Source organism: Lasioglossum baleicum, chromosome 5 (assembly GCF_051020765.1).
Source record: "Lasioglossum baleicum chromosome 5, iyLasBale1, whole genome shotgun sequence".
NCBI classification, from domain to species: Eukaryota; Metazoa; Arthropoda; class Insecta; order Hymenoptera; family Halictidae; genus Lasioglossum; species Lasioglossum baleicum.
In genome coordinates, this window is record NC_134933.1 from 6,022,672 (window position 1) to 6,048,198 (window position 25,527).

The 25,527-nt window shown below is 41.3% G+C and overlaps 1 protein-coding gene across 4 annotated transcripts in view; it reads right to left on the bottom strand.

The window, feature by feature from the left end:
• Nolo (ADAMTS-like no long nerve cord) overlaps positions 1-25,527 on the bottom strand; it is a 295,981-nt gene that overhangs the window by 48,056 nt on the left and 222,398 nt on the right. For all 4 annotated transcript variants that reach the window (XM_076423268.1, XM_076423270.1, XM_076423269.1 and 1 more), the window contains exon 6: positions 7,411-7,737. In XM_076423268.1, coding sequence (XP_076279383.1) covers positions 7,411-7,737 — 327 coding nt within the window. The remainder of the gene's footprint in view (positions 1-7,410; positions 7,738-25,527) is intronic.

The window sequence follows — 25,527 nt, forward strand, 5'->3', positions numbered from 1 at the left end:
GGACCGACGTCGATTTGAACAAATCTTTACAGCGATCAGCCGCTGATGGAACACTCCGCCGTGAAATGGCGGCGGATTAGAAAGGCTCTCGATCTTGGAGAAAAAAGGGTGTTCACTGCCATTCGGCAATTTTAGTTCTCCGCAATTTCAGTATCGACGCGGACATCGTCGAGGTAGCTTGCATCTGTGCCCTCATTCTGCAATTTCAATATTTTCAATCGTTACAGGAACGTAATGGAATGTAAAACAGTTCCCTCAAACTTCGAATGATATTTATAAAGGCGTCGATATGCTGAGAACTCATCATTAGTATCTTCCACCTGTTCTATGCGCTGTCTGTCTTGTTGCTTTCTTCTTTTGTATTTGCATCTCGTCTTCTGTTGTCTCATCACCTTTTGTGTTGCTTTCGCCATTATTTTGTCATCGTTTAGGATTGTGTATTTCGTCCTCGCAGTAGATGTTTATACGTATAATTGAAGTGAGCCTCGGTACTAATGGGAGCTAATGTTTACTAACTTGAGTACTGACAAGGGAAGGACCCCAAGTGTCCGACATCGAGTTTGATAATCTTTTGTGAGATGATGGTATATAGGTCCCTAATGATGTCTGCAAAATATTTGGTGTAGTTACTCAATAGTTTTAAAGATATAAACAATCGAACTTCCACGCAACCTGCTTTCACGGTTAATGGAACTTCGAAAACTTGAAAGTTGAATTGTTTATATCTTTAAAACTATTGAGTAACTACACCTAATATTTTGCAGATATGTATCATTAGGGATCCATATACCATCGTTTCACAAAAAATGATCAAAATCGAAGTCGGACACTTGGGGTCCTTCCCTTGTGGGTAACATTTCGTGCCAATAAATGGATTTCAGTTTTATTTAATCGTCAGGGTTGTTGCCAACACACTTTTTGCAGCGGTCTAAAAGTGAGATTCCGCGGTCGAAAGGATTAACGGCGTGGACGATGTTAATTTCTTCGCGAATTCCCCATCGTCCCGTTTCCAGGCGAACGATTTCCGGGTACGGTTTCTCCGGCGCACAGGGAACGTCCGCATTCTCGGGATGTAAAGGTATTATTTGTACGAATCGAGCCGAGGACAGCCGGGATTGCAAGAACAGGGGATCGGCGCCGTTAAGTTCCGCGATATTTCATTTTGCACGCCCGACCGGCTGCCCGTTTCTCTTCGCCTGTTTACCTAGAGAAATAACCGGTTGCTTCGATAGTTCTATCCTTCAATTACGGGGCTCCCGCTGCAGGTTTCCACTTCTCGGGGCAAAGTAAACCTAATCCCGAACGCCCGTATTGTGTCTCTCTCCCGTTTTGTTTGCTAGCGCGAGTGTAAGCGCGCGCGCACGCTATGGACAGAGGGTAACCCGTGTCCGTGTGTGTGCATACGTGCGCCACACAGTATGTCCCTTTCTCCATTTGTCCACCGACAGGATCTAAAAATTCTGCGGCCTGCTGAGATCCTCCTACTCTAGGAAATCTCGATGAATTTTTCAACCGTGCGAAATAGTTTGCGACAGATAACGCCGATTTTTCGAAGCAATTCCCTTCACACCACCCTTTTGATCGATGAAAGGTCCGCTCGAATACAAATCTAACTTTTCGCACTCGGCAACTCGAATGCGTTTATTTATTCATAAAAATTTTATGGAACGACCACTTTAGATTCTGTAAGTACCGTAATTGTTAGCTTTATGTCCTCTTAGAGGGGAGAGTCGAGTGCAAAGGGCTAAATTGATAAATAACGGATAAAAATCCATTAGCCTTAATCGCTCGGCAAACGATTTCAAATCGATCAAATTCCCCGGGCGAGTTTCCTCATCGCACACATAATTAGAAAATTGACATCCTATTATGACATTCACTAAATTCAAAGAGTTTCGGGTAAGACGTTGCCGGGACGCAGGGGCGGGGGATAGAAATGGGACAAATATGGTGACGAGTTCAGGGGCAGCATCCGTGAGGGGTGTCAAGAAATAATTAACGAGATTTAATAGCGGCGACAGTGGCGACGAAGTTGGAAGGACAATATCTAATCAGCAGGACGAGTCCACGTAATTAAGCACTAACCGGGACTCCGGTGAACGCAAACTGGTTTTGCATTATTAAAGCGCGGCGGGCGCGGCGCGGGCACACAAGCTCTCCTTTCGCTTTGGACACGCTCGATAAGTGCGCGACGCTTTTGTGCCATCACAACTCGTTAGAGTTTGTCTTCCCCTCCGTGAAATTCCTCCAATTGTTTCGCTTAGCGAGGTGCCCTCCCCGTCGTTTGTTTCGCCGGATGTAACGCGAATCGCTTGGCGCTCCGGCGTCTTCCGGTATATTTGTTTGCTCGCCCCGGCAAAGTAATCAGTGGACACCTGAATTATACAATCTTCCCCATTATGCATTCCTTTTGTGACTGGAAGAACGCGTTTTCTTCGAGTATTCCTTCCTTCCGAGAAGAAATTTCAATTTATCTTGTATAAAATTGAACGTGACGTATCAACAACGCTTAAGAGTAGAATAATTAATCGGTTGGGAGGTGGTATTTATCATCCAAAATATAGCAGGTGATCGAATCAAATACGAACTAATTTGTAACCCTTTCTTCGTGAATTCATTGATTACACTGTCCGACACCAAAATTGTTTCCAATATACTGTTGGGTGAATCTGCCCTTAATTTTTCTCCTACACGCACAGTTTTTGAGAAACATGACTTTAAAAAAAAACGTATTTTTCAACTTTAAACAAATATTGTGATGTTATTATAAAAGATATTGACTTGTTCTTTACAGCAAAAGATTCTACAGACTTTCCCGAATCCAGTGATACCGAATACTAATATATCATGATTGTTTAAACATGTTTTGTTAAAGACGGAGAGACGCCACTTTTGTAACAATTTTTGAGGATATTTTTCAATTTATCTCAAAAAATAACCCTTTTAAGTTTGCAACTATGAAACAAAAAAAACCCTGTACCCTTATTTTTGAGATAAATTAAAAAATATCCTCAAAAATTGGTGTAAAGCTGTGCGTGTAGGAGAAAAATTAAGGGCAGACTCGGAATCTGCGAAAAGAACGCTATGAGATCCACCCAACAATATATGAGAAACATAAAAAAAGTTGAAATTTATTCGACAGTGTTCTTTACAAACAACTGTTAAGTGATATTAAACGATCAAAGTTAACGGTCACTTTTTATATGAAGGCCAGCAGCATTGAATTGTTATTATCTACCGAGACTAATCGATGCGGCATCTCGAAGTCGCCTGTAAGATCGAATTAACTTAATGGAGAAGAAGTGCGAGCGTCTCGACGCACCCAGTGCAAATATTGGCGGAAGACGACCGGACGACGCCTCGTTAGCTCGCATTTTCTCTGGCCGAGGAAAAACGCGGTCGCGCACAATCGCGGCGGAAACCAAAAGTTACAAATAAGTTTAGACGTGTGGACAGATGACGAGAGAGAGAGATGGAAAATGGGATATGCCCCACCTGAGAAAATCTCGAGTTTCCGGTCCCGAAAAGTTTCTTCTGACCACGTTCCGACAAGAGATGCAGCGATTGCGTCTTAATTCTGAACTGAATCAGGCAGCTCGGGCACGATCGCATATTTAAAGGTCTTCTCCTCCCACTTTTAAGTAATTAGCCTGCTGTAATCGATCCAGAAATTCCTCTTCAATGTAATCGAGAAGTGCCGAGGAATCGACTTGAGCGAATTCCCGTGGAGAATCGAAATACATTCAATATGGAAAACGTTTAACCTAATTAGTTTATTAATTCGGAGATGCGTTTAAATTTTCAGCGGGTATCTACTTTTAATGTTATTTTTGGCTGCATTGATTAAAAGACCACGCGACGAACTCGTTTAACAACTTCGATCGTATCTTGCACAGTAACAGAAATATGATTTTAATTTATACAATATAATTAGACTGTAGTACAATATTTAGTATTAATGTTTTCCAGTTTGTATTCTTTTCTGTTGCTAACAATCGTCCCTTTTCAAAATCACGCGAGTCGAGATAAAGTTAAATATTACGTTAAAGCGAATATCGAATTGAATTAAAGTTTAACAATCACAAAACCTTGAAAATAATAATATGAATTCCATCAAAAAACCATCAGTTTACCTGGTCGGAAGAATCGAACGATAGAAAGGAGAACGAAGGAGGTTCCAGGGATATTATTTTATCACATCACGGGAAAACATACGGCTGTTAACAATTCTTTCGAGCGTCTATACAAGCTTCATTCGTTATAAAACATCCGGCACGTTTCGGATGAAGTTTGGAAAGCAGGCTTTAAAAAGCATATTTTCCGCCGGCGAAGAACCAGTTTCGCCAGTTCCGTTTTATTTGCAACGGTCCGGGGTTCATTTCGTATAAATTCCGCGGACATGGCAGAGAGCAAACACAGTCTCGTTTCAGAAAAAAACAGTCGAATCACACGTCCGTTTCGCGTGTTAATCGCATATTAACGGCGCGATGAAACTTGCAAGGGGAGGACCCGGCCCGGAAACTCAACGGGAAATCGAGAGAGACGGAGGGAGAGCTCGATGAAAATATTTTTTCCGACATTCTCTTGTTCCCGGCATTTTTCACAAGTCCGTCCGTCGGACGCGTTGCCGCGATTCGGCTGTGTCTCCGGAATTAACGGGTCGAAATTGGTCCGGTAATTGACCCGGTTGTTTCTGGAATTGGCTGACACGCCGCGCGCAATGATCACTTTATATGTCTGATCAGCGGACGACCTACATCCCTAATTAGAGCACTCTCGGAAATCCGCGTAGAAAATGAAAGTAATTTTAATTTTGCGATTCATATCATATTAGACAAGTTCGTAATAGATTTTATTAGGTTTAGAGTTTTTGTTAGAAGTGAGTGGAAATCTGTGTAGATTTTGCCATTTATCAACAAGAAGATAAATTGAAAATACTCCGGTGTCCAAATATAGATTTAAAGATTAAAGAAAGAATATGGAACCGCTGATTCAGATTTGGAAATTCAATGCCGGAACCGAGCACAATCAACGTTCGACCGTGAATAGTAGCGCGATCTGCGATTGGCGAGTTAAAAATTCGATCCATCCGGGAATCTAATTTGTTAAGTGAATCATAGTTCACCCGATCCGAAGGAAACCGGCGCCGACGAGCCCCTGGAACGTTCATCTCTGGGGAGAGCGTAATTTTTGCGCCGCGTCAGTATCGCTAGCGATACGCCATATTTTGTAGCTCGTACGAAAGTTCGCGAGTTTCGGCCTGCCAAAACCTCCTCCCATCCAATCTTGTGTTTTACAAGCGGCGTGGCCGATTTCCGAGTCGCATTTAACCGAGCATGCTGCTTCGAGCACTGTCGATTACACAGATTAATCGAGACACCACGTGAAAAGGAAAATAAAGACAAATGTGGCTTCAGACTGAAAAAGGAAAAATGGACCAGTGTGTACTTTGCAAATGTTTGATGACGGATTATGTTGTTTAATGAAATATTTATTCCACTGATTTCGAATACATATCGACACGTTGGTCCAGATTGTTAAAACAAACATTTTCGAAAGTGTGCTAGCAAATTTTCTTCGTCGTTTATCGAATTATTTGTGGTGATTTATTACTGACAATTGTTGATAAAATCAATTTTTCAATGAACTTCCGTTCGCATCGACAAGTTCCGAGGAATTTCTATTAAAATGATCGAGCGGAAATGATAATTACCGAACGAGAAATGAGTTCAACTTCTGTCGTTGAAAATCTTTACTATCTGTTTGACAGTTCTTGGACACTTTTATCGTTGCGCAAGGTACAAAGCGAATCGCAAACATTTCCCGATGATGCAACTCGGTGAATGAAAATTCGCATCGATCCCGCTCGTTTCTCCATTAAAACTCGCACGCAATTTACTTTGACCAAATGAAATTTCGTTTCATATTAATTGAAGCGCGCTGTAATCTTCAGATTGATTAACAATAACGAACAACCCCGATAGTCACGCTTATTATGCTTGATTAAATTTACAGTGAGCAAATCATGTATCCGTGCGTGCGAGGTGGGCTCCGTATAATTTCGTAACGACCGGCCGTGCGGAAACGAACGAAAACAATGACATCCGTTCGTTTTCAGACAACTGGGCTTTCATAAACAAATGACGCCGCCCCGACTTTTTGTCGCGTTCGTTAACTGGAAACAAATCTGTCCGGTCGTTTCGGGAATCGGTCGATATTTGAGCACAATATAAAAATGTTTCGAGTTCTGTTCGTTTGTAAACGATCGGTTATCACGGCATTCAATAAATTTTAAACAACGCAGTATTGCCACTAAGGCACTCTATATGGACGTTAAGTGACCGGCGTTGTTGAGTTGTTTAAAAACAATTGTTACCAAATTTGTTCTCGATCGAACGACATTATAGTGTAAGATACAAACTTCATTGACTAGTAACTCATAATAATTATTAATTACTTTGATCGTTTATATGGATGAACAAAGCAAAATTTGTGTGAAACACGAAATTCACCCGACAGCTAACGCGTTAACCAACGTGTGATTGCTATTAAGGTATCTGATGGATGTTAAACAATGTACTATTGTTATCAAGACATCCGATAGATTCTAAACAAAGTACTATTGTTGCCAACGCACCAGATGGATGTTACAGCCGGTACCTTGCATATTGCGAAACGAATAATGTCGAAATTCTCTCTACCACTGTACTAACACACAAATGTACCCATAATTATGAAAGTGGTCTATGTCATATACTTCTTGTTTCGAGATACATTTAAAGGAAAAGGATATTAACACTAAATGAATTCCGTATAATGTTGAAATAACAAGCACTATCCAGTGGTTCATATTTGACAATATCGTAAAAATTACATTGAATTAATTTAGTTTAAAATAATGTTATGTGAAATAACTGATAAACTCATTTTTTTTAAATTTTGACTTAAATAACTCTTCAACCATAAGAGACATCGAGATGAAATTTACACTAAAATTCAGTAAAAAATTATTCCTACTGATAATTATCGTAATAAATATATTTTTTGTAATCATTCTAATTGATTCTTTAAATTTTGTTGTCTCAAAATAAAATTAATAGTTCATTTGTTACTAATTTGGTAGTTTTTCAGATAATTTAAATCACCACTGTCTTTAGTTATAAATTTCAACTGTAAAGAAAATTGTACGGCAAGGGGTTAACAAAGCCGCGGAGAACAATATTGCAAAGGAAAAAGTGACCTGAAATGACTCAAGGAATCGTCTCTTTCAACATTTTTGGGACATCGTGTGTACGGAGTCACCAGATCATGGAATTGACTCCAATCGAAGGGAGGAACTTTTTCGGAGCTCCTGAAAGCTCCGAAAGGGTTGATCCCTTCAGAGTCGAATGAAAAGTGAAAGGTGCTCACCATGCATTGGCCGGCGATGCACACATCGGTGCCATCGGTGTAGCACTTGGTGCCGTCTTCCACTTTGTCAGCGAGCTGAACGACGATAGTCTCGTCGCTGTCGAGCTGCAAAGCCTCGGTGGCGTCTCGCGGAAGCATCTTCTCCGCGGACGTTTCCTGTTTCAGCCGGCTCCCGGTGTTCTCCAAGGACTGCTCGCCACGGCAGATCAAAGCGCATGGTCTCGTCGGGTCATAATGCGGATACCATTTGAGCAGTTGCCCGCTATAGGGTACGTCGTCGTACGCCGCACACTGCTCCGCACGGATATCGCTCGGCTTCTCGCAGGGCTGCAATCAAAGGCGAGGATTATCTTCTGAAACGGTCCGTTCGACTACGTAGGCCGTCTATTAGGTGGATTTTGAGAGATTTACGATCTCGCAAAGGCAAGGATTAATATGCCGTGAAAGTTTCAACCCCGAAAACCCGCAAAACAAAGAATTTTTCCTGGAAGAAGGTACATTGTATTTGATGAAACATTTTAACAATGAAGACAGGGCATGAAATTATTGTTTCTGGTGAACTCAACTGGCAAGTAACTGACACAAAGGAAGAGCTATTCTCGAAACTCGCCAATAAAAATTTGCACAGCCGTGGGGCGAATGATCAAGAGCTCTTTGCCATAATAAACGGGTGGGATGAGGAGTCCAGGTAAAGGGAAACGACGACGGTTAATTCGCGTTCTCCTTTCCAGTTCATTTGACTCGGCGCGGCGTTTCGTTTGTGTTAAACAATATATTACAGTTATACGTGACAGAATATATTCAAGGTCGATTTACCATTACGGTAATGAAACACGGTCGCAATAATGTCAGGATTATATCGTTCGACGGGTTGCCTCGTAACGGCCTCGAGTGTTTCGCCCATTATTTCCGTTTTAGTTATCCGTAAGCTGTTAAACGAGGCATGCCTCGCCGCGCCTCGCCGCGGAAAACGCAAACGGATTTCCACAAGGGACGGGTAGAAAGCAAAGGCGCAGATTTCGTCGTGGCAGATCATTAGCCAATTAGGTCGAATCGTTATTGATATTTTAAGATGTCCGTTCCCTCGCTCTCTCTCTCTCTCTCTCTCTCTCTCTATCTCTCTTTCGCCGGGCCGCCGCCGCACAGCACATTCGTGTTTATTCATGTCGCCCGGTTTTCCAACCTCGTGGAACGGAACAACCGTGGCACGTTCACAGCCGTTGTATTGAACACAAGAGAGCGGGATGGGTGGTCTTTGTTTCCACGTGTAATTTGCGGATTGCCTGTAATTTCCCCGGGAATTATTTAATTGGAACGATACGTGCTCCCGCGGCGTTACTTGCGCGGGCTCCATTACGTTTCAAAAGCATCGTTCCGTTTCCGCAGCGCTTGATCATTCTCCACTCGATAATTTCGTTATTCGAATTTAATAAGCCGGATGCAAAACGAAGAATCGAACGCCGGGAAAGTTCACCGCTGTTGGTGCACGCCGGCTTTTCTGCTTTTTTTCACACTTTTCTGCGACATTGTACGAATGAACAACGCTCGGGTCACTCCGCGAATTGACTTCCAGCTTTTCGATGGACTCGACGAGAAGCGTATGAAATGTCCGATTTTTCAATTCTAATTTTATGATGCGCTCTGATCAAGAAATATTATAGTAAATACTCGATCTAAGAACGCGGGAACTGTACGATCTAAGAAAAACGTTATTTCGCGAGAGGACTACAGCTTTGAGCTGGTCACTCGCGCTGGCCGGCCAGCGTTTTCTTAATTTCGTCGAGCCTGACACACGGGAACTGTGATATTCTAAATTATAATATTAATTACGATAATCGAAGAAAGGAATTTTTATTCAGCCAACAGCCGAATCGATTTATCTCTCGTTTGCGTCTTTAGGTATTTGATTACCGGCATCCCAACGCAGACGAATCAACAAACTGGACTGAATCGATGGCAGCTAATTATCGATGTAATTAACAGCTTCGTAATCAGATCGGGCATGACTCGAGGGCATATCGATTGTACGTTTTTGCCAGCATTCAGAATGTACCTCGTTTCCCATCGAGTGCACGTTCTAGAATGTAAATTGACCAAAGCTGAGGGAAACCGAGTGTCTCGTTCTCGAATCTCGTCATTTTTTCACTCGGTTCGGTTTAAAAGGAATCGTCGAACTCAAAGACAGTTGAACGGAGAATTCATCTGAATTATTCGAGTTTGTAATAGCAGCTGGTTCAACGAGCAAATTAACATGTACATTATGATAGTTACAACGGTAATGTACCTTTTTCCATTGTATGTTTGGTGAAACATCTTCATACGCGTTAGATAATAATACAATTTTTCCGGAGATTTTCACTCGGAAGTTTATTTATTCAATTCACTCATCTCCTGAAATTTCTCGAGCGACTTTCTCGGTCCCTCCCCCATATTCCATAAAATTGTCTTCCAGCTACTTAGGGTATTACATCGATCGAAGAAGCGGATTCCGCCAATGATTTCCGGTATTAAGAGACCAGTTTCCGGTTATTAGTTTTAAGTTTATTCCGCGGAGCCCACTCGCCTAAACGACCTAATATAATAAATTCCCAGAGTTTTCGGTCATTAGAGAGGGAGGGGGGAGAGGGGGAGGGAGACGGGACGGAGAAATCGGGTGGATATCGTCGAGACCATGTCAGATTTCGAGTCAATTTCATCGGAGGACGGAGAATATTGTGCTCGAAGTTGGAAGACGGATTGGACAAATCTGCAGTTTTAATCCCATTAGCGGACTATCGAATTCTCTCAAGATTCAATCAAATTATCCACCGATAGATCCTAACAGGATGAGAAGTTTCAGATTCGTGGGGGAGAACTATGCTGCTACTCGGCCGCGCCCAACTTCGCCCCATAGACGAAGTTAAAACTTCTCCGATTGATGTAAATAGTAATCGCGGACGAGCTGTTTCGCACGAACTATTGTTATTCCATTCAACGTACACGCGAGGATTACAATCGAATCCGGTTCTGTCGATTGTTGCTCCCCTCTGTTCGATTATTGGTTTTCGAATCCTTAAGGGAAAGAAGTTTTGCAAATCGACTTTGTTCGATTTGTGTTCCTTCGATACGAACTCGTCCCCCACTTGATACTCGCGGTGAAGAAATCTGCGAAAAATATGTTCGCTGCCGAAAGCTGGTCGATTTTCAACAACGGGAACGTCAAAGTTCCCCGTCACTTTCCCGCGCTCTAACGAAGCTGATTAGCTACGGTGCTAATGGTAATTAATTAACACGGTGCGCCGACTGTAATTTAGTTAGATCAACACTGGCGCTGTTCCCCGTTGCAATTACACAACGGGTTGCGTTTCTTTCCTCGCGCGCTCTGCAATTGCGAACGCGAGACGCGAATTAATGGTAAGTCCTACACGGGGTTATGAATGAGGCAATGATCAACGGTTCCATTAAAACTTTCCCCCGTATTGTTATTACTTCTGCATTAGCCGCGCATTAACGCCGGACGGACTAAAACGTTGCGTTTTAGGCGAGACCGGTTTCGGGAATTCATAGGGCGAGGCTGCTAATTAGTAGAACTTGCTTAACGAAACGAATTTACTGCTTTTACTTATTATCCTCTTATTTCATTATTTTAGGATAAATTGATCTAATCCGGTCTATTTACTGGCGATTAGCAGCCACGGAATAAATATAAAATTAATTCGAATAATGAGTTCAACTTGTACATTGGAATTTGGAAAGTGTAGATTATTTTTCATTTGTTTTTAAATCCGTGCATCGTATTGTTTTGCAGAAAGTAATGTTCATCTCGGAGCTATTTTAATAAATGGATCATAACATATTCAAGCACTTGACAGAAAAATGAAATTCTGATTGACTCGTGTTCAGCAATTGCTTCACGATGCAACTTATGCATATTTGCGTAATCTACTGTGCTCCTTTCTCCAATGGAAATTTACTTACACACGGGAAGTGAAATGCAAGCTTTTTTTGATGCGAGACACGATCTTCCGTCTACATTTAATTTTACAGAACTTTTAATCCAGATTTTCTCGTTCTTATTGAGCGTCTGTCGTTTTAACTTACTGCGATAAAATACGTTCCTCAGGGTAGTCTGTTTCCGACGAATGTTTTTTGGTACTTCAATCTACAGGAGTACTTCAATCTAAAAATACTCTTATTCACTGCACTAAAATAGAGTTTATTAAATCGAGTTCGACAAATGCAGAACTGGAAAATAAAGAACACATGGAGAAGAGACGAGACCAAGTTGTGCTTATTTAGTCAATATTATGAGAGCAGTTTCAACTGAGCGGACTAACGAATGATAAAAGAACACTTTAAAAAAATTTACATATTTTTACAGAAAATGAAAATTGTCTTCGTCAATTGCAAAACATAGAAGTCAAATAGAAATTGCTTTACGGATCAAGGGTTTAAGAAATTAGTTGTCAATCATTGGTTAAATTATTTTCTTTTGGAACTAACGAGCGACAGCCAGCATTTGGGCCACACTGTCTAGCAGAGCGGATCAATTTTTCAAACGGACGTGGAAGCGGTCGAACGTGCAGATTATGAATATCGTGGTGTGTTTTTCGCGTTATACGCGGCGTCGATGTGACGCGTACGCGGCAGAGGGGAACATGTTTATGAAATCGATGGCTCATAACGTTTCCGTCGGAAACGAGGAGCGGAGAGAGATTGCCCCAGGCGGCGGACTTTTTTTTCCATTCGCCGCACGATCGCGCGCGCTTTCCCCCCAGACAGAATACAGCCCCTCGTGTTTGTGTGCACGGTTTTATTTAATTTGCGCCAATCCGCGGCCAACGAACCGTCTAATTCACGCGCGGGGCGCTGTTGCATAAATTAAAAACATCACAGTTTCGATTTCCGTCGCGTCGCGTCGACCACGCGGAATTAACGCGCCTTGAATAATTCGAGTTTAACGCCACCGCCTGTCCCCAAAGAAGAAATCAAACTCGGACATTACTGTCCTTTCTGCAAGTTCCAGTATCACTGCAAAAATCAATGTTGTACTATTTAATTCGCGAAATTTGCGATTTTAGTTGCAGAGTCTCTACTGCAGAGAATTACTTGTAATATTCTATTGTATATTTTTCTGAGATGTCTAAATACATATCGCCGCCTGAATGTAAGAACTAGGTAACTTTGGACATTTTGAGTTATCTACTTCGTATTAAAGAAGAAATCAAGTAGAATTTAATGTAAAAACTGGGCAACCTATCAAAGTAATCTACGACATCTAGTGAGCAGTGTACAAAGTAGATAAAAAATAAATACAGACTTCTATTTATGTTATAAATGGGCTTTTTTAACATTTTTTAAAATCCAAAATGATGTTTTTTCATGTATTGTTCCACTTAAAATAAAGAAATATAAGCAGATATTGGCATTATGTTTAAAATAACGATCTCCCTACCATAATCTTAAAACCATAAAATACTGTTTCATCAATTTCTCTAAAGTAAGAAATTGTAAGTTACCTAGTTCTTACATTCAGTTGGCGATATATCCAATACTGGGGATAAATATATCGATATTTTGTCATTTTCTAATTTTAAGTACTTATTTTTATGCATTCACAAGAATGAGTGAAAAACCAAACAAAAAAAATTGACTCGAATATTGCATTTTAGAAGTTCCAGACAGTATTCGAAGTGAAATGGACAATTCACAATTTGGTAGATTTTAGTCCGTCGTGTTGCAGTCGAATAAATATTAATCTCGAGCACCGGAGGTCCAACGGTGGTTATGGTTGCCTATTGGGTATAGAGTTGAATAAAACTTATCTAGCCATCAAAGCGACCATTCCCCGGTAAAATTGACTTCGTCAGTGGAAAGAAATCCCTTTTCCCTTTGATTCGCGGCAGAATACATAACCCGCGCGTAGTTGGCGAACCGGGTTTCGCAATTTTTTTTCCGCCGGTCCGTTTTTCCACGGAAATCCCGCCCGGTTTCATACCCACTCTCTACATCTGCCCACTAACCACCCCCGCTTCACCGTTGTTCCACCTACACCCTTTTGCATGGGACACTGGCATCGAATTACCCGGCGATCTATCATTTCCCGCACCCGGAATGCAAAACGCTACTTACGAGACACCTGTTACTGAACCGATAAAAAATTCGCTGTACCGTTGAAAAGTCGCTAATACTGTCTCGTTTGCCCGTGCAAACTCGAAAAGTATCGTATCAGCTCAACAGCTATAGTCAATATACAGGCGCTGTAATTTTTGGAAGATCGATTATGTAGCGAGACTGACAACTCTGACAGCCAGATTCTGAAAGTGAAAGTAAAGAATTAAGGGATCACCTCTGCCAACCCGAAAAATTGCTACTAGTTTACACGACCATAACTCCGGCTAAAATTGCTGTATCGATATCGTTAAACAATGGTTTGAAAGCGTGAAACCTCTAGTTTTGGATGCTCTGTTTCAAATTGTTGCTATGTTGGTTTTTTACAAAGTTATAGCAAGATAAAGACAACATTGACGGTTAACAAAAATTTTGTGCAACTTTATAACATCACACGGAGAGAAACAAATTTTTTTGATAAATCGCGTTAACATTATATCATTTGGAGTTCAAACACGGCTGCCATAGGTCAAAAATTGTCGCAGCGAGTTTCTGGAGTACTCAATCGAATCGGCAGAGTGTCCGCTATAACTTTGTAAAAAACCAACATAGCAACAATTTGACACAGAGCATCCGAAACTAGAGGTTTCACGCTTTCAAACCATCGTTTAACGATATCATTACAACAATTTTGGCCGGAGTTATGATCATATAAACTAGTAGCAGTTTTTTGGGTTCGAAGAGGTGATCCCTTAATTCATTTGAGGAGTGTAGTAACTGGGAAACCATTTACATATTCATAAATATCCTTAAAACCAACGTCGAGATGTATTGCGTAGATATTGTATAATAATTACTTATTTATGAAAAAGAGTAACACAAACTATGTCCGAACTACTATCTGTAGAAAGAGGACGTGCTATACATTTTTCAGTGTCCAAAAAGTCTGATGGTCAGAATAAACAGAATAAACAGAATAAATGACAAAAACGTAACAGCAGGGTATAGCACGATTTAATAATTCTAGTAAGAGACGTGCTCTGTTTGGCTTATTCTTAAAGAAAAGTAACAAAAAACATTTCATTAAGTAAGAAAAATTGCTATTAGCTATTTCAACACCGAGAAGCAGCGACACAAAAGAATAATTGACTGAATTTAACAGTTCACAGTAAAAGGTGTCCCAAATTCAGGAATACTGTCATTCTATCATTTCAAAGATAATTTTACTCGGAGATTAGTGTTCTCCGGGGAGAATAGTGTCTAGGAGACAAGAAGGACTTCGCTTGAACAGAGAAAAGTTTTTTTCGGTATAACACGCTGGTACAAAGGATATCCGTGGATTAAACGTACTCGAGGCCGCTACGCCCGCTATCTTTCATCTGTTATTTCAAAGAATTTCCGCTCGCGAAGCGTTGTTATTTAGCCCGCGTCAGTGAAAGTAGTTTTCACGGGCTAAAGGAGGGCGACAGTCGCCACCTTCCGGTCGTTCACTTCGCCCGGCGTTTACGCAGACATACCCCCGCAGTTTCATCGCGCCCGAGAAACGCGAGCACGCTTTAAATTCTTAATCCCCCAGGATTACATCACAATTATGACAATGGGATCCAACCGCCGTTACTCCGTGTTAACACACTATTAACGCCGCCGTTGGCATTATTACCGAACGCCAGCGTTAGCTTCAGAAATGAATTTTTGAAAATGTCGCTCTGACAGAACTTAATAATTTTACTCTAGAATAATATTGGGTTGTGGCAAATAAGTTCGTTCGGTTTTTGTGATTTATTCCACTGTACAAAAACGAACGAACTTATCTGCCAACTCAATACATTGAAAAATACTACAAATTCACCTAACCTAAAAATTCTGCCGACTAGGTTTATTATTTGGGGGTTGACTGTGCATCTACAGGTAACACGAGCAGTATTGGGTAGCGCTTTAAAATTTAGATTGTCCGAGGTTATTGGAAAGCTCCCGTGATGTTTGTTCGAAACATGATATATCAGGGGCGGATCTTTGCCGGAGCGGACGTATCCGGCGAGTTTGGATTTGAGAGATGGTGCGGCAATTCACGGCTAAAGTGGAAAGGGGGGAAGAAACTATGCGAAACGCTGAAACCGGTTAGGAACCGCGAAAGCCACAGTGCAGAGTTCAGGCGCTTCTTAACAAGGAATCTCAACTACTCATGACACCGGAACGTTTCTACGTCTATCGTTTCTGGCGACCCCCAGCGGGCATCCGGTGGACATTCTAACCCATCGCATCAACACCGTTGGGAACTGTGAATTAGAGAAGGGTGGGCATCATTATCATCTTTGTTGGGATCCTTCTGATCACTTTCAAACACCCTGGATCACCAGGTCACAACTCTTCGTGTTATTGATTGAACATAGGTTCTTTTATCATTATTTCACATCAACACCGTTGGAAATTGTGAATTATAGAAGGGTGGGCATCAGTATCATCTTTGTTGGGATCCTTCTGATCACTTTCAAACACCCTGGATCACCAGGTCACAACTCTTCATGTCATTGATTGAACACAAGTTCTTTTATCATTATTTCAGCGAATGAAAAAAAATTTATGGGGACCGGTTTGTATAAATTCCCACAATTTCAGTGAACTGTTCACGTTGTTTGGTTTCCGTAAGATCGTTAATTGATCACCAACGGGAGAATAAATCACCTCAGACACGTTCCCCGTGGTTTCGAGGCGAAGGTTCCAGGGATCGAGAGCAGAAAATGAATCGGAGATCCTCAGAGGCGAACGTATTTTCACAAATTCCCCGAATCATCCCGCAGCGTAACAGGATTGCTCGAGCCACTTGTCCCGGCCGCGCGTTTCGAAAACGTTATTTTCGCGAGCATTTCCAGAAGCCCTTGGTTGCTAGACTTGGTTGCTCTCCCTTCTTCCTTGGGCTTGGAAGTTTTCGTAGAAAAGGAGAGCGGTGTTATCCTTCGAATAAGAGGACCGCCGCCATGTGTTTTCCTTTATACCATCGCCCAATGGGGAAAATTCCCCACCACAAGGTTACGTTTCCATCATCTTCAGAATATACCATTCCGATTCGATGAGAAAAGAGTCGATGGTTACTAGAAATGCTTAAATATACCCTAGTTTGTATTAATATAAGATATTAATTAACTTGCTGTGCAAAACTTTCGTTTACATCTTCGCATCGTGCAGTTCTACTTGTTCTACGAGAAGCTAATGTTATTAGTAGACAGCGGACCTTTATGCAAAATAAAAATATTCTTCCTGGATTGCAACGAACTGGGATGAAATAGAAACTTATTTTCTTTCTTAATATGTTTAATAGGTTGAAAATAATGTAATAGTACTTTTAAATTCTTCAAATGTTTTTACTGTTTTAAATTACACCTACTCATTTCTGTCATAAATGCATAAAAATCCGCTGTCTAGTTATTAGATTTTGGAAAGTCACACATTTTGCCCCCAGTAGTGTATTCGATTCAATTTCTAAAAATATGCAAAGAAATTGCATCATCTGTGAAATGATCAGACAATTTCGGAAGTATTTCAGCTTCTAACGTTGCGACAGCTTTTGTGCAGCGTGGTGGAGGCGAAAGGAACTGGCCGCGAGTGAATTGTGAATTCGAATAATCCGGGCTCGATAGAGAAATTCGCCGTTTCATTTTGTCGCTTGTTGTTTGTGGAATCAGTTTCGCTCGCGCGTTCATTCTTTCCCGGGCGTCTAATAGCGAGGGGTGAGTTTGCACGTCCCGATCCTGAATCCTCGGCAATAAGCGTCGTTTTCGGATATTGCAGCGACACCGGGAACTTTTCGATACGTAACAACCGAAACGTGAAAGGTCGGTCGATCGGGATCGAGATCGACGATAACGGAATTGCGTTCTCTACGTAATTGCATAAACTCGCCCTCGTTCCTCTGTGTTTAGTATCGTTCGTACGTTTTCCACGCTGGACTATTTTTTTTTCTCCCCCGTCCTTCCGAGAGGGAAGCTTGTTCCTTCACCTCGTGTCTCGACTGCCATAATATGCTCGGCAACCTTTTCAGCGGAATAGGTCGATAGGTGGCAGTTACAGTCGCGGAAAATATTGGAGAACGGAGGAACATGTTTCCACCTCGGCCCGGCGCACAACTTTATTAACAGCATTTCGCTCTTGTAACGACCCAGGCTCGCTGTTTTTACGGAATAAGTCAAACAGCTGCGAGAGCCCCAGAAGTTTTTCAATCTTGTCCCCGGTGACTTTTGCTCGCACTCTCTCGCTCTCTCTCTCTCTCTCTCGTTTTAATGCGCCGCGACGGAGAAGGACAAGGTGAATGTAAGAATTTTGCGAACGAGAGGCGAACGACGGTGAATGGACCGGTCGAACCCGAAGAAATTTCGTGGCTGGCTGAGAATTTGTTCGTATTTCGTGTTTGCTAGCTGTTGTGTCGATTTGAGAATTGAAAGCGTGTCGGTTTTAATCTCAAAAATGTGTTCATCTTGTAATGGTTCGAAACGTAGGTCGCAATGGCCACGAAAAGCATCAGCACATTGAACTTTTGATTTTCCAAAAATTGTCTGTTTGAAGCTAAAATCTTTCTGTTCATCTTTCACGTTTTACAATTAACGTAGACAATATTTATTTCGCCCGAAGATCCACAGTCCAGCTTACCAGTGTTCGCAAATATAAAATGCGGTTGAACTACAATATCCGATCGTGTTTTGGAAACTCGAGAGATCGGAGACTATAACCTCTCTCCAAACAGAAAACAGGAGGACGATGCATCCGCGGCAGGGTCGCCGAGTTTGCACTGCGAAACGGTCTCGCTAATTCCTAGGACAGATACCTGGGATAACAAGAATCGTCGATGGTAACACCGGTTGGCCGTTCTTCCTGGCGGTCAGAGGTTTCCGCGATTTTAATCCTGCCAGGCCTGGATACGACTTGATCCGCCAATTCCCACCGGCATAGACCGCTACCCTCAGCGCAAACAGATTCAACCCGGTTTCCCCAGAGCTGCGTTGTAATGGCGTCTCTCATCCCCGGCCGTCCTGACCCGATTCTCCTCTCCGTGTTCTTCGGGGAGCCGGGCCTCTTACCCCATCTCCCGAACGATGTTTCGATTATCGCCGTTGATTAGGTTCGGGGACCGATAAAATCCTCGGTAATAACGTTTGCTGATCCGCCTTGCCTGAGCCAACTTGTCTCGCGTCGGGTCTTCTCTCGTTTCGAGGATGATTAATGAAACACTGATCGGTCTTATCGCGAACAGAATCGTTCGCAAAAATGTCTCCAGTCTCGCGATAAGGGTTTCTGATGCGAACCTCGTTCTCTGCGATTTTAACCCTTTGCCGAGAAGATTTTCTGTGGCGAATAAGTGGGTGCAAAACCATACTTGTGTATATGGCATTTAATAAACATCGCTTATGATTATAACGAAAAACATCGCTTATGATTATAAAGAAGAACATCGTTTATGATTATAACGAAGAACATAGTTAAACTCTCTAGTCGTTCTGTCTATTCGTTCTGAACTCTCACATACAACACAAACAATCCCCACTCACATTTTTTAACCCTTAAGTGAACAAATTTGGTATAAATTTTCTCGATAATTCTTGGTAGTCCCAGAATTCTGTTATGGTTGCAGTGTAAAATAGAGAGTAGTCATCCAAACCAAACACCAATTGCTGCCCGCACGGGCTATCCGGCGAGCAAGCTTGCCCCGGAGAGACCATTTCTCCTGTATTTTCTGCGACGTTGAATGAACGGCTATTCACAAGCTGTTTCGCTCGGACACCGACTTTGACATCATGGTCGAAGGTGAAACAGATTCTTCCGCTTCTCTTCCAGCCCCTTCTACCTTCAACCTACGTGCTCTGTTCACCCCATACACGATGCTCCCCGTGATTCTCGCGTTTCCACGCTTTGAAGCGACGCCACTCGGGTAATTTACGTCGCCATTGAGCTACCCACCCTTGTAAACCCCAACCGTCCCGGAAACGGATACCTTCAAACGAGTTCCTGAAAGCTGGGGAACACGGAACTCGGCCCGGGACCCCGCGATTTCTTTTAATCATTATTTCGCCGGCGCACGCGATACTTTCGACGACGGTTTCTCGAGAGGTTGCCCCGAAGAATAACAATGTAAGTGGTATAATGCTTGCACATAACGTTGTAAAATGTAATACCGTGGCCAATCTCTAAAATCGTCGGCGAAAAGAGATACAGTATTTTGAATATTCGGTGAAATAATTTTCGCGAGAGGACGTAAAAATTGCGATAGATTAGAATTGGTAAATTATTGAAGTTTGCGAAGTTGTTCCAGCAGTGCAGATTTTATTGCGAAATCCCGACTGTCGGTCGATGGAATCCATAGATAGAGAGGACTGACAGTATCCTGGCGCACCGAAGAAAAGGAAACGGAGAAAGCCGGCACGTTTCTCGATTATCCGTATTTACGGAAATTCCGTGCACGTTACACTCGATAACTTTCGTAACGGATTACTCGTCGAAAGTTTCGCCCAGGCTAGCTCACCTCGGCGAACTACACAGGGCGAATTGTCAATGCAGTCAAATGGATGCCGCAGACTGCCATCGCCCGGTACGATCATACCGAATTCATTTCTGCTGATATTCAATCCTTTTCACTCCCTTTCTCGTTAACAGTAAAACCGTCTCCTAAAATAATCCATCTCGGATTTTTCATTTATTCAGATATAAAAGTATAAAATTGATAACCATCGAAAGAATTGCTTGTACGAATTTATTCGGCGATCTTCAGGGAAATACTACGTCGTATGAAAAGGTCTCTAAAACGTTGGAAAATTATTTTATCGGTTTAAACATCGGCACAATTCTAAAAAATTCATTTCATTTAAAGAGTCATCGTGTATTTAACACTAAACGTACCACGAGGGGTGAAATTATGCAATTTGGATTTTTTATTTGACAATTATTCAGATTGTAAACGTGTTTTCATGGGAATTGATTGAATACATTTTTTGACTCCAGTATATACAGTAAGGAGCATAACTGATTCCATACACCTTAAATCAAAATAACTTTTATATGAATGAACCAAACAACTTCAATTTCTCTGTAAAGTTAGAAGAATTTAGTTTAGTAATGTATACAAAGTTGAATGGTAAAATGGGGATTAAACGATACCAAAAGAATTTTTGTTTTTATGTAATTTTTGTTAGAGATATGAAGGTCACCATCATTTTTTTAAATGGAATAAGGTATATTTTAATACATCAGTTGATGCAGCTGGACATTCGTTATAAAAAAGTACTGATCTATACATATATGTCGAAAAGTTAGTACTTCAGGAGATATTTCAATTTAAATAACTCTAAAACACCATTACTGCCGTACTAAGTGTAAGACGTCGGCGTTTACCTACTTGTGTAACGTCTTAGTACGACAGTAATGGTGTTTTAGAATATACTATATTATAGAATAGAATATAGAATGGTGTTTTAGAATTTTAGAATATTTAAATAGAATATTAAAAAATACCTCATTCCATTAAAAAAATGAAGGTGACCTTCATATCTCTAAAAAAAATTACATAAAAACAAAAATTTTGTTGGTATGAGCCCCATTTTACCATTCAACTTTGTCCTTCAGACATTTGACGTATTTTTAAAAACAACAAAGTGATTCGAGGTGGTCAAGTTAGCTGGGACACCCTGTATATTATAGTAAAAATCGCACAAAATATAAACAAATTTAATCTTGTCATTTTTATAATATCATACGCATTAGTGAATTTTGATAATCGGTAGGTTTAGTGTTAATAATAATCCAGTTGTTGAAAGGTTCGTTGAAAATTTCGAGCGTACGCATCGATCTAACATGATCGGCTACAACATGTTCGCTATCAGATTTTTCATTTGGTATGCGGGCACGGAAGCTTCCGGTTCGCGTGTGGAACGTTCGGATAAGGGTTGCATGCCGTTTAATGGCGGCCACGCGGGCCGATCGAGCCGACCTCTAATTAAAGCACGGGGACACTGATTCAAAGGTACACGCATTACGGGGGAAGTGCAACTTTGTTATTGACTGGTAACCGCGTGCCCTTGGTTTCATGGAAACTGACCTGATTTCCCATCCCGTTCCTCGTCAGGTATTGACGTCAACTGACCTTTCACGTGCGCCCGTGCGGATGCTTTAATACTATGTTTATAGGCCGCAACTGCATAAATAACATTCCTCGGATCGATGCACCTGGTCCGCGTCCGTTCGTTTTAATTAATAAAAATTCTATCGCCGCCGCACGTGACTTTGTGGCCAGCCTAACTTTTTTTTCGAACTTCTGACCCAAAGCGTATCGCTATCGATTAGTCTTTGGGGCTCAGTTTCAGCGGATACGTTTGGCTTTGATACTGAACTGAATTCATCGCTGCGACCTGGTTCTTGTCGAGAATACTTGCGTATCGGTGACGTCAGCTCGTACAATTAACACGTGTTTAATCGTCTCGTTGATACTTCACGGGCAACTCAGAAATTTCCGCGCTCTTCAACGACTTAAGCCGGTTTTATCGAGAGCATGATTTGGAAAATATGTTAAAGTCAAGCTGCGCCCTCATTAAATTTGTGTGATGTAAATGTATACATTGTAGAATTTTGTATTTTATCGATTAATATACGCGCATGAGCAAGTATCCAAAAGATTGGTACATGTAAAATATAATAGCAGTTTAATAGCAAGGAAGCTTTGAACTTGTAAACTTTACACTTACAATTTGATGGAAATGTATGCATTGTAGAATTTTGTATTTTATCTATTAATGTACGCGCATGAGCAAGTATCCAAAAGATTGGTACAAGTAAAATTTAATAACAGTTTAATAGCAAGGAAGCTTTGAACTTGTAAGCATTACACTTAAAACTGAAAATTTTTATTTCCCAGAAAAACAGAAAAATTTAGATATCGAACATAGTTTGAAATCGTCTCCCTGGAAGGTCGGAACGAAATTGTATGAAATCGTTACGAATGTGTGCTATCGGTAGATCGAAATTATCTGTAAATTCTCTTGCGAGTGTATTTTATGTAACCGCAGCATTAGTGGGGACGCGCGACTGATTCCGCGATCGTTACCAGCGTAATTGACACGATTGGGACGTGATGTATCATTTCACGAGAATGGCTAACGGAGAGTATTAAGCTAGCCGAATTGGGTTGACTTCGATGAATTACACCGGAGTCTAAAATTGGAACTGAACTTGTTGCACCGACATATCCTTAATCCCATTAATAAATCAGGGACCGTGAACCAGGTTCGAAAAGAAGTGATTCATGAGAATTTTGGAACTAGTCACTGCGATTTTCTATCTTTCCCGCCCGTTTGCCAAGTCTTCTTGATAGATTCTTTATACTTTCTACTAATATGTTTCAGTGAATGTAATAGACATTCTAATATATTTTTGAACTAACCGAGCGCTAAACGCGACTGATATACATTCTTCTACAGTAATAACAAAATTGGATTTAGTCAAATCTACAATTGAATAATGAAGTATGTTAAAAAGATTCTAACAATTGTTGAATGATATCGGCGCTACGGTTCGATCGTTAAATACAAAAAAACAAAAATTAACTAAGCAATTTTGCTAATTTTCACACAAATAATTTAAATAATAAAAAATTATTTTATTTTCTCTCTCTTACAGACGCAATTCAATTCAATCTTGAAAATGGTGCAAATCAGTGACCGAAACGTCGATTATTTGAAAATTAGCAAAACTGCTTAGTTATTAACAATAATACGATTGATATAAATAATTTTGAGTTAAAAAGATTCGTATAAAAAATATTTTTCGGGGCAAGTGATCGTGCTCCTGCCTATTCGAATACTTGAAGTAGCAGAATATGAAAGAATACCTTATCTCCATTGTTACACATAAGAATATTAATCTTACATTATAAAATACTAAAGTCAAGTATAGGTACTTACAAATCTTTCCGAATCTTCTGTTCCTCCGTCGGATCAAGTACACACTGCCATTTTCGCGAATACGTCTTATACAAAACACCACACTTCTACACAATCACTGGACACTACACAACACACTTTCTGAAATTGTGACAGCGAACGGGGAGAAGTTACTCCTACCACGGTCAAAATAGTACTGCGGTTGTCACCTCGGTTTTTCATGAAGGGTTAAGAGTGGATTTAGGCGGGGAAATGTTGCGTTTGTTAATTGGACGGGGGTGTGTCGGAAGGACTTTGACCGCGGTCGGAGTACCTTCTTCCCGTTCGCTGTCACGATTTCGGAAAGTGTGTTGTGCAGTGTCCAGTGATTGTGTAGAAGTGCGGTGTTTTGTGCTTCAGCTAATAAGTGTCCTGTTGATCCGACGGAGGAACAGAAGATTCGGAAGAATTTGTAAGTACCTATACTTGAAATTAGTATTTTATAGCCCAGCATTAATATTCTTATGTATATTAACAATAGATATAAGGTATTCTTTCACATTTTGCAACTTCAAATTTATGATTCGAATGGACAGGGAGACGATCACTTGGTATGGGCCCAGAAACGAATGTCTTTTTAAATTTCGTTTGTCTCGAGGCACGCACGCGATTATGTTTTGTCGTCGGCACGGTCGGGTGGACTGTGTAGTAGGCTTTTGTTTATACGTATAATTCTACATAATCAAATTTTGCAAGAACTTTAACAGCTTATATCCCAATAACTATTTGTTTGCGACATGTGGCTCCTTTCAAACTTTTTCTCTTCTTAATTAGTAGAAGGTATTGATGTAAAAAGAAACTTTAACAACAATTTTCTTTGTTTTAAACAATTTTGCGGTAAGTTTCTCTTACAAATGTCCACCGATCCTTTTATACACCCTGTACAATTAAAAAAAAATGAGTAGATGAAATTTAAAACAGGAAAAGAATTTAAGATGAGATGTACTGTTTGCAGCCTGTGAAGAAATTATTAATATAAACAGCTGCCTTTTTCGATTCTCCATAGAGAGATCCGTAGTATAAATATGAATAATAACAGTGAACATTTGCGGGAATTAAATTTAAAGGAGAAGTTTTTGCCCAAAGAAACCAGAAAGAATCTACTTCTACGGCCAGTAGACGCGGACAAAGGCAGGGTCGAGAAGTGGTGCAAGAATAACTCGATCGGTCTCTGCCGGTTGAAATTGAGCTTCCAACGCGCCGATCTAACTCGGCGATGGTTGGATCGAACAGTCTGCTCGCGATCACTATAGCTAAAAGGAAGTACGGAAAAGCTGGCGGCGCGACGCGACGACGTCTCTTTGAAACGGAAGAGGGCGGGCGACATAAGCTGGGTCAGGGCCCGAATCGACGTTCCATTCTGACGAGCAGCGGTCTCGCGTCTGATGGCAATCACAGAAATGCATTCAGCGGACCGTGCGGAGTGGTGCATTTCCGTGGACCAGACGTCCGCGTTCTGCCACGTGAATATCCCTTTGTGAGTGCACGCGTGCTACGCGGCCTATTGCGCGGGGAGAGAGAACGCGCGGAGGGTTGTATGCGCGTCGTATGCACCGGGGCTGCACAGTCGCAGCCCACATCATCAGCAGTTGGCAAAGGACCGCGGACGCGAATTAACCGGGATCTGAAAGAAACCGAGACCACCTGCCAAGCCAAATTGATACCGTTTCAAAGCCATACGGGACTGATACGGGACCCCGAGGAACACTGTGCTTGCGGATCGCTCCATCAACTTTGCGCACCCTCCTCGTCACTTCGACCCCCATTAACATGCTCATCTGCGCGATTCGGTGCTTAACTATTCTAGCAATTTACAAATGTCTCGTAATATTAGAATCTTATCTTATATTCTAATATATTATTATATTATATTAGAATTTTAATCCAATATACACTGGGTGGGGCACTATAAACAGGTCAACTGACTAACTCGCTTGCTTTTGAAGATAGAAGAAAATGCATCAGACCAAACTTACTTGATATCGAGGAGCTCGTAATCTGACGTCATTAATGTTTTTATAGGTGGTGACGTCAAGGAGATATGGAGGTCAAGTGTGTTTCTTTAAATGGAATG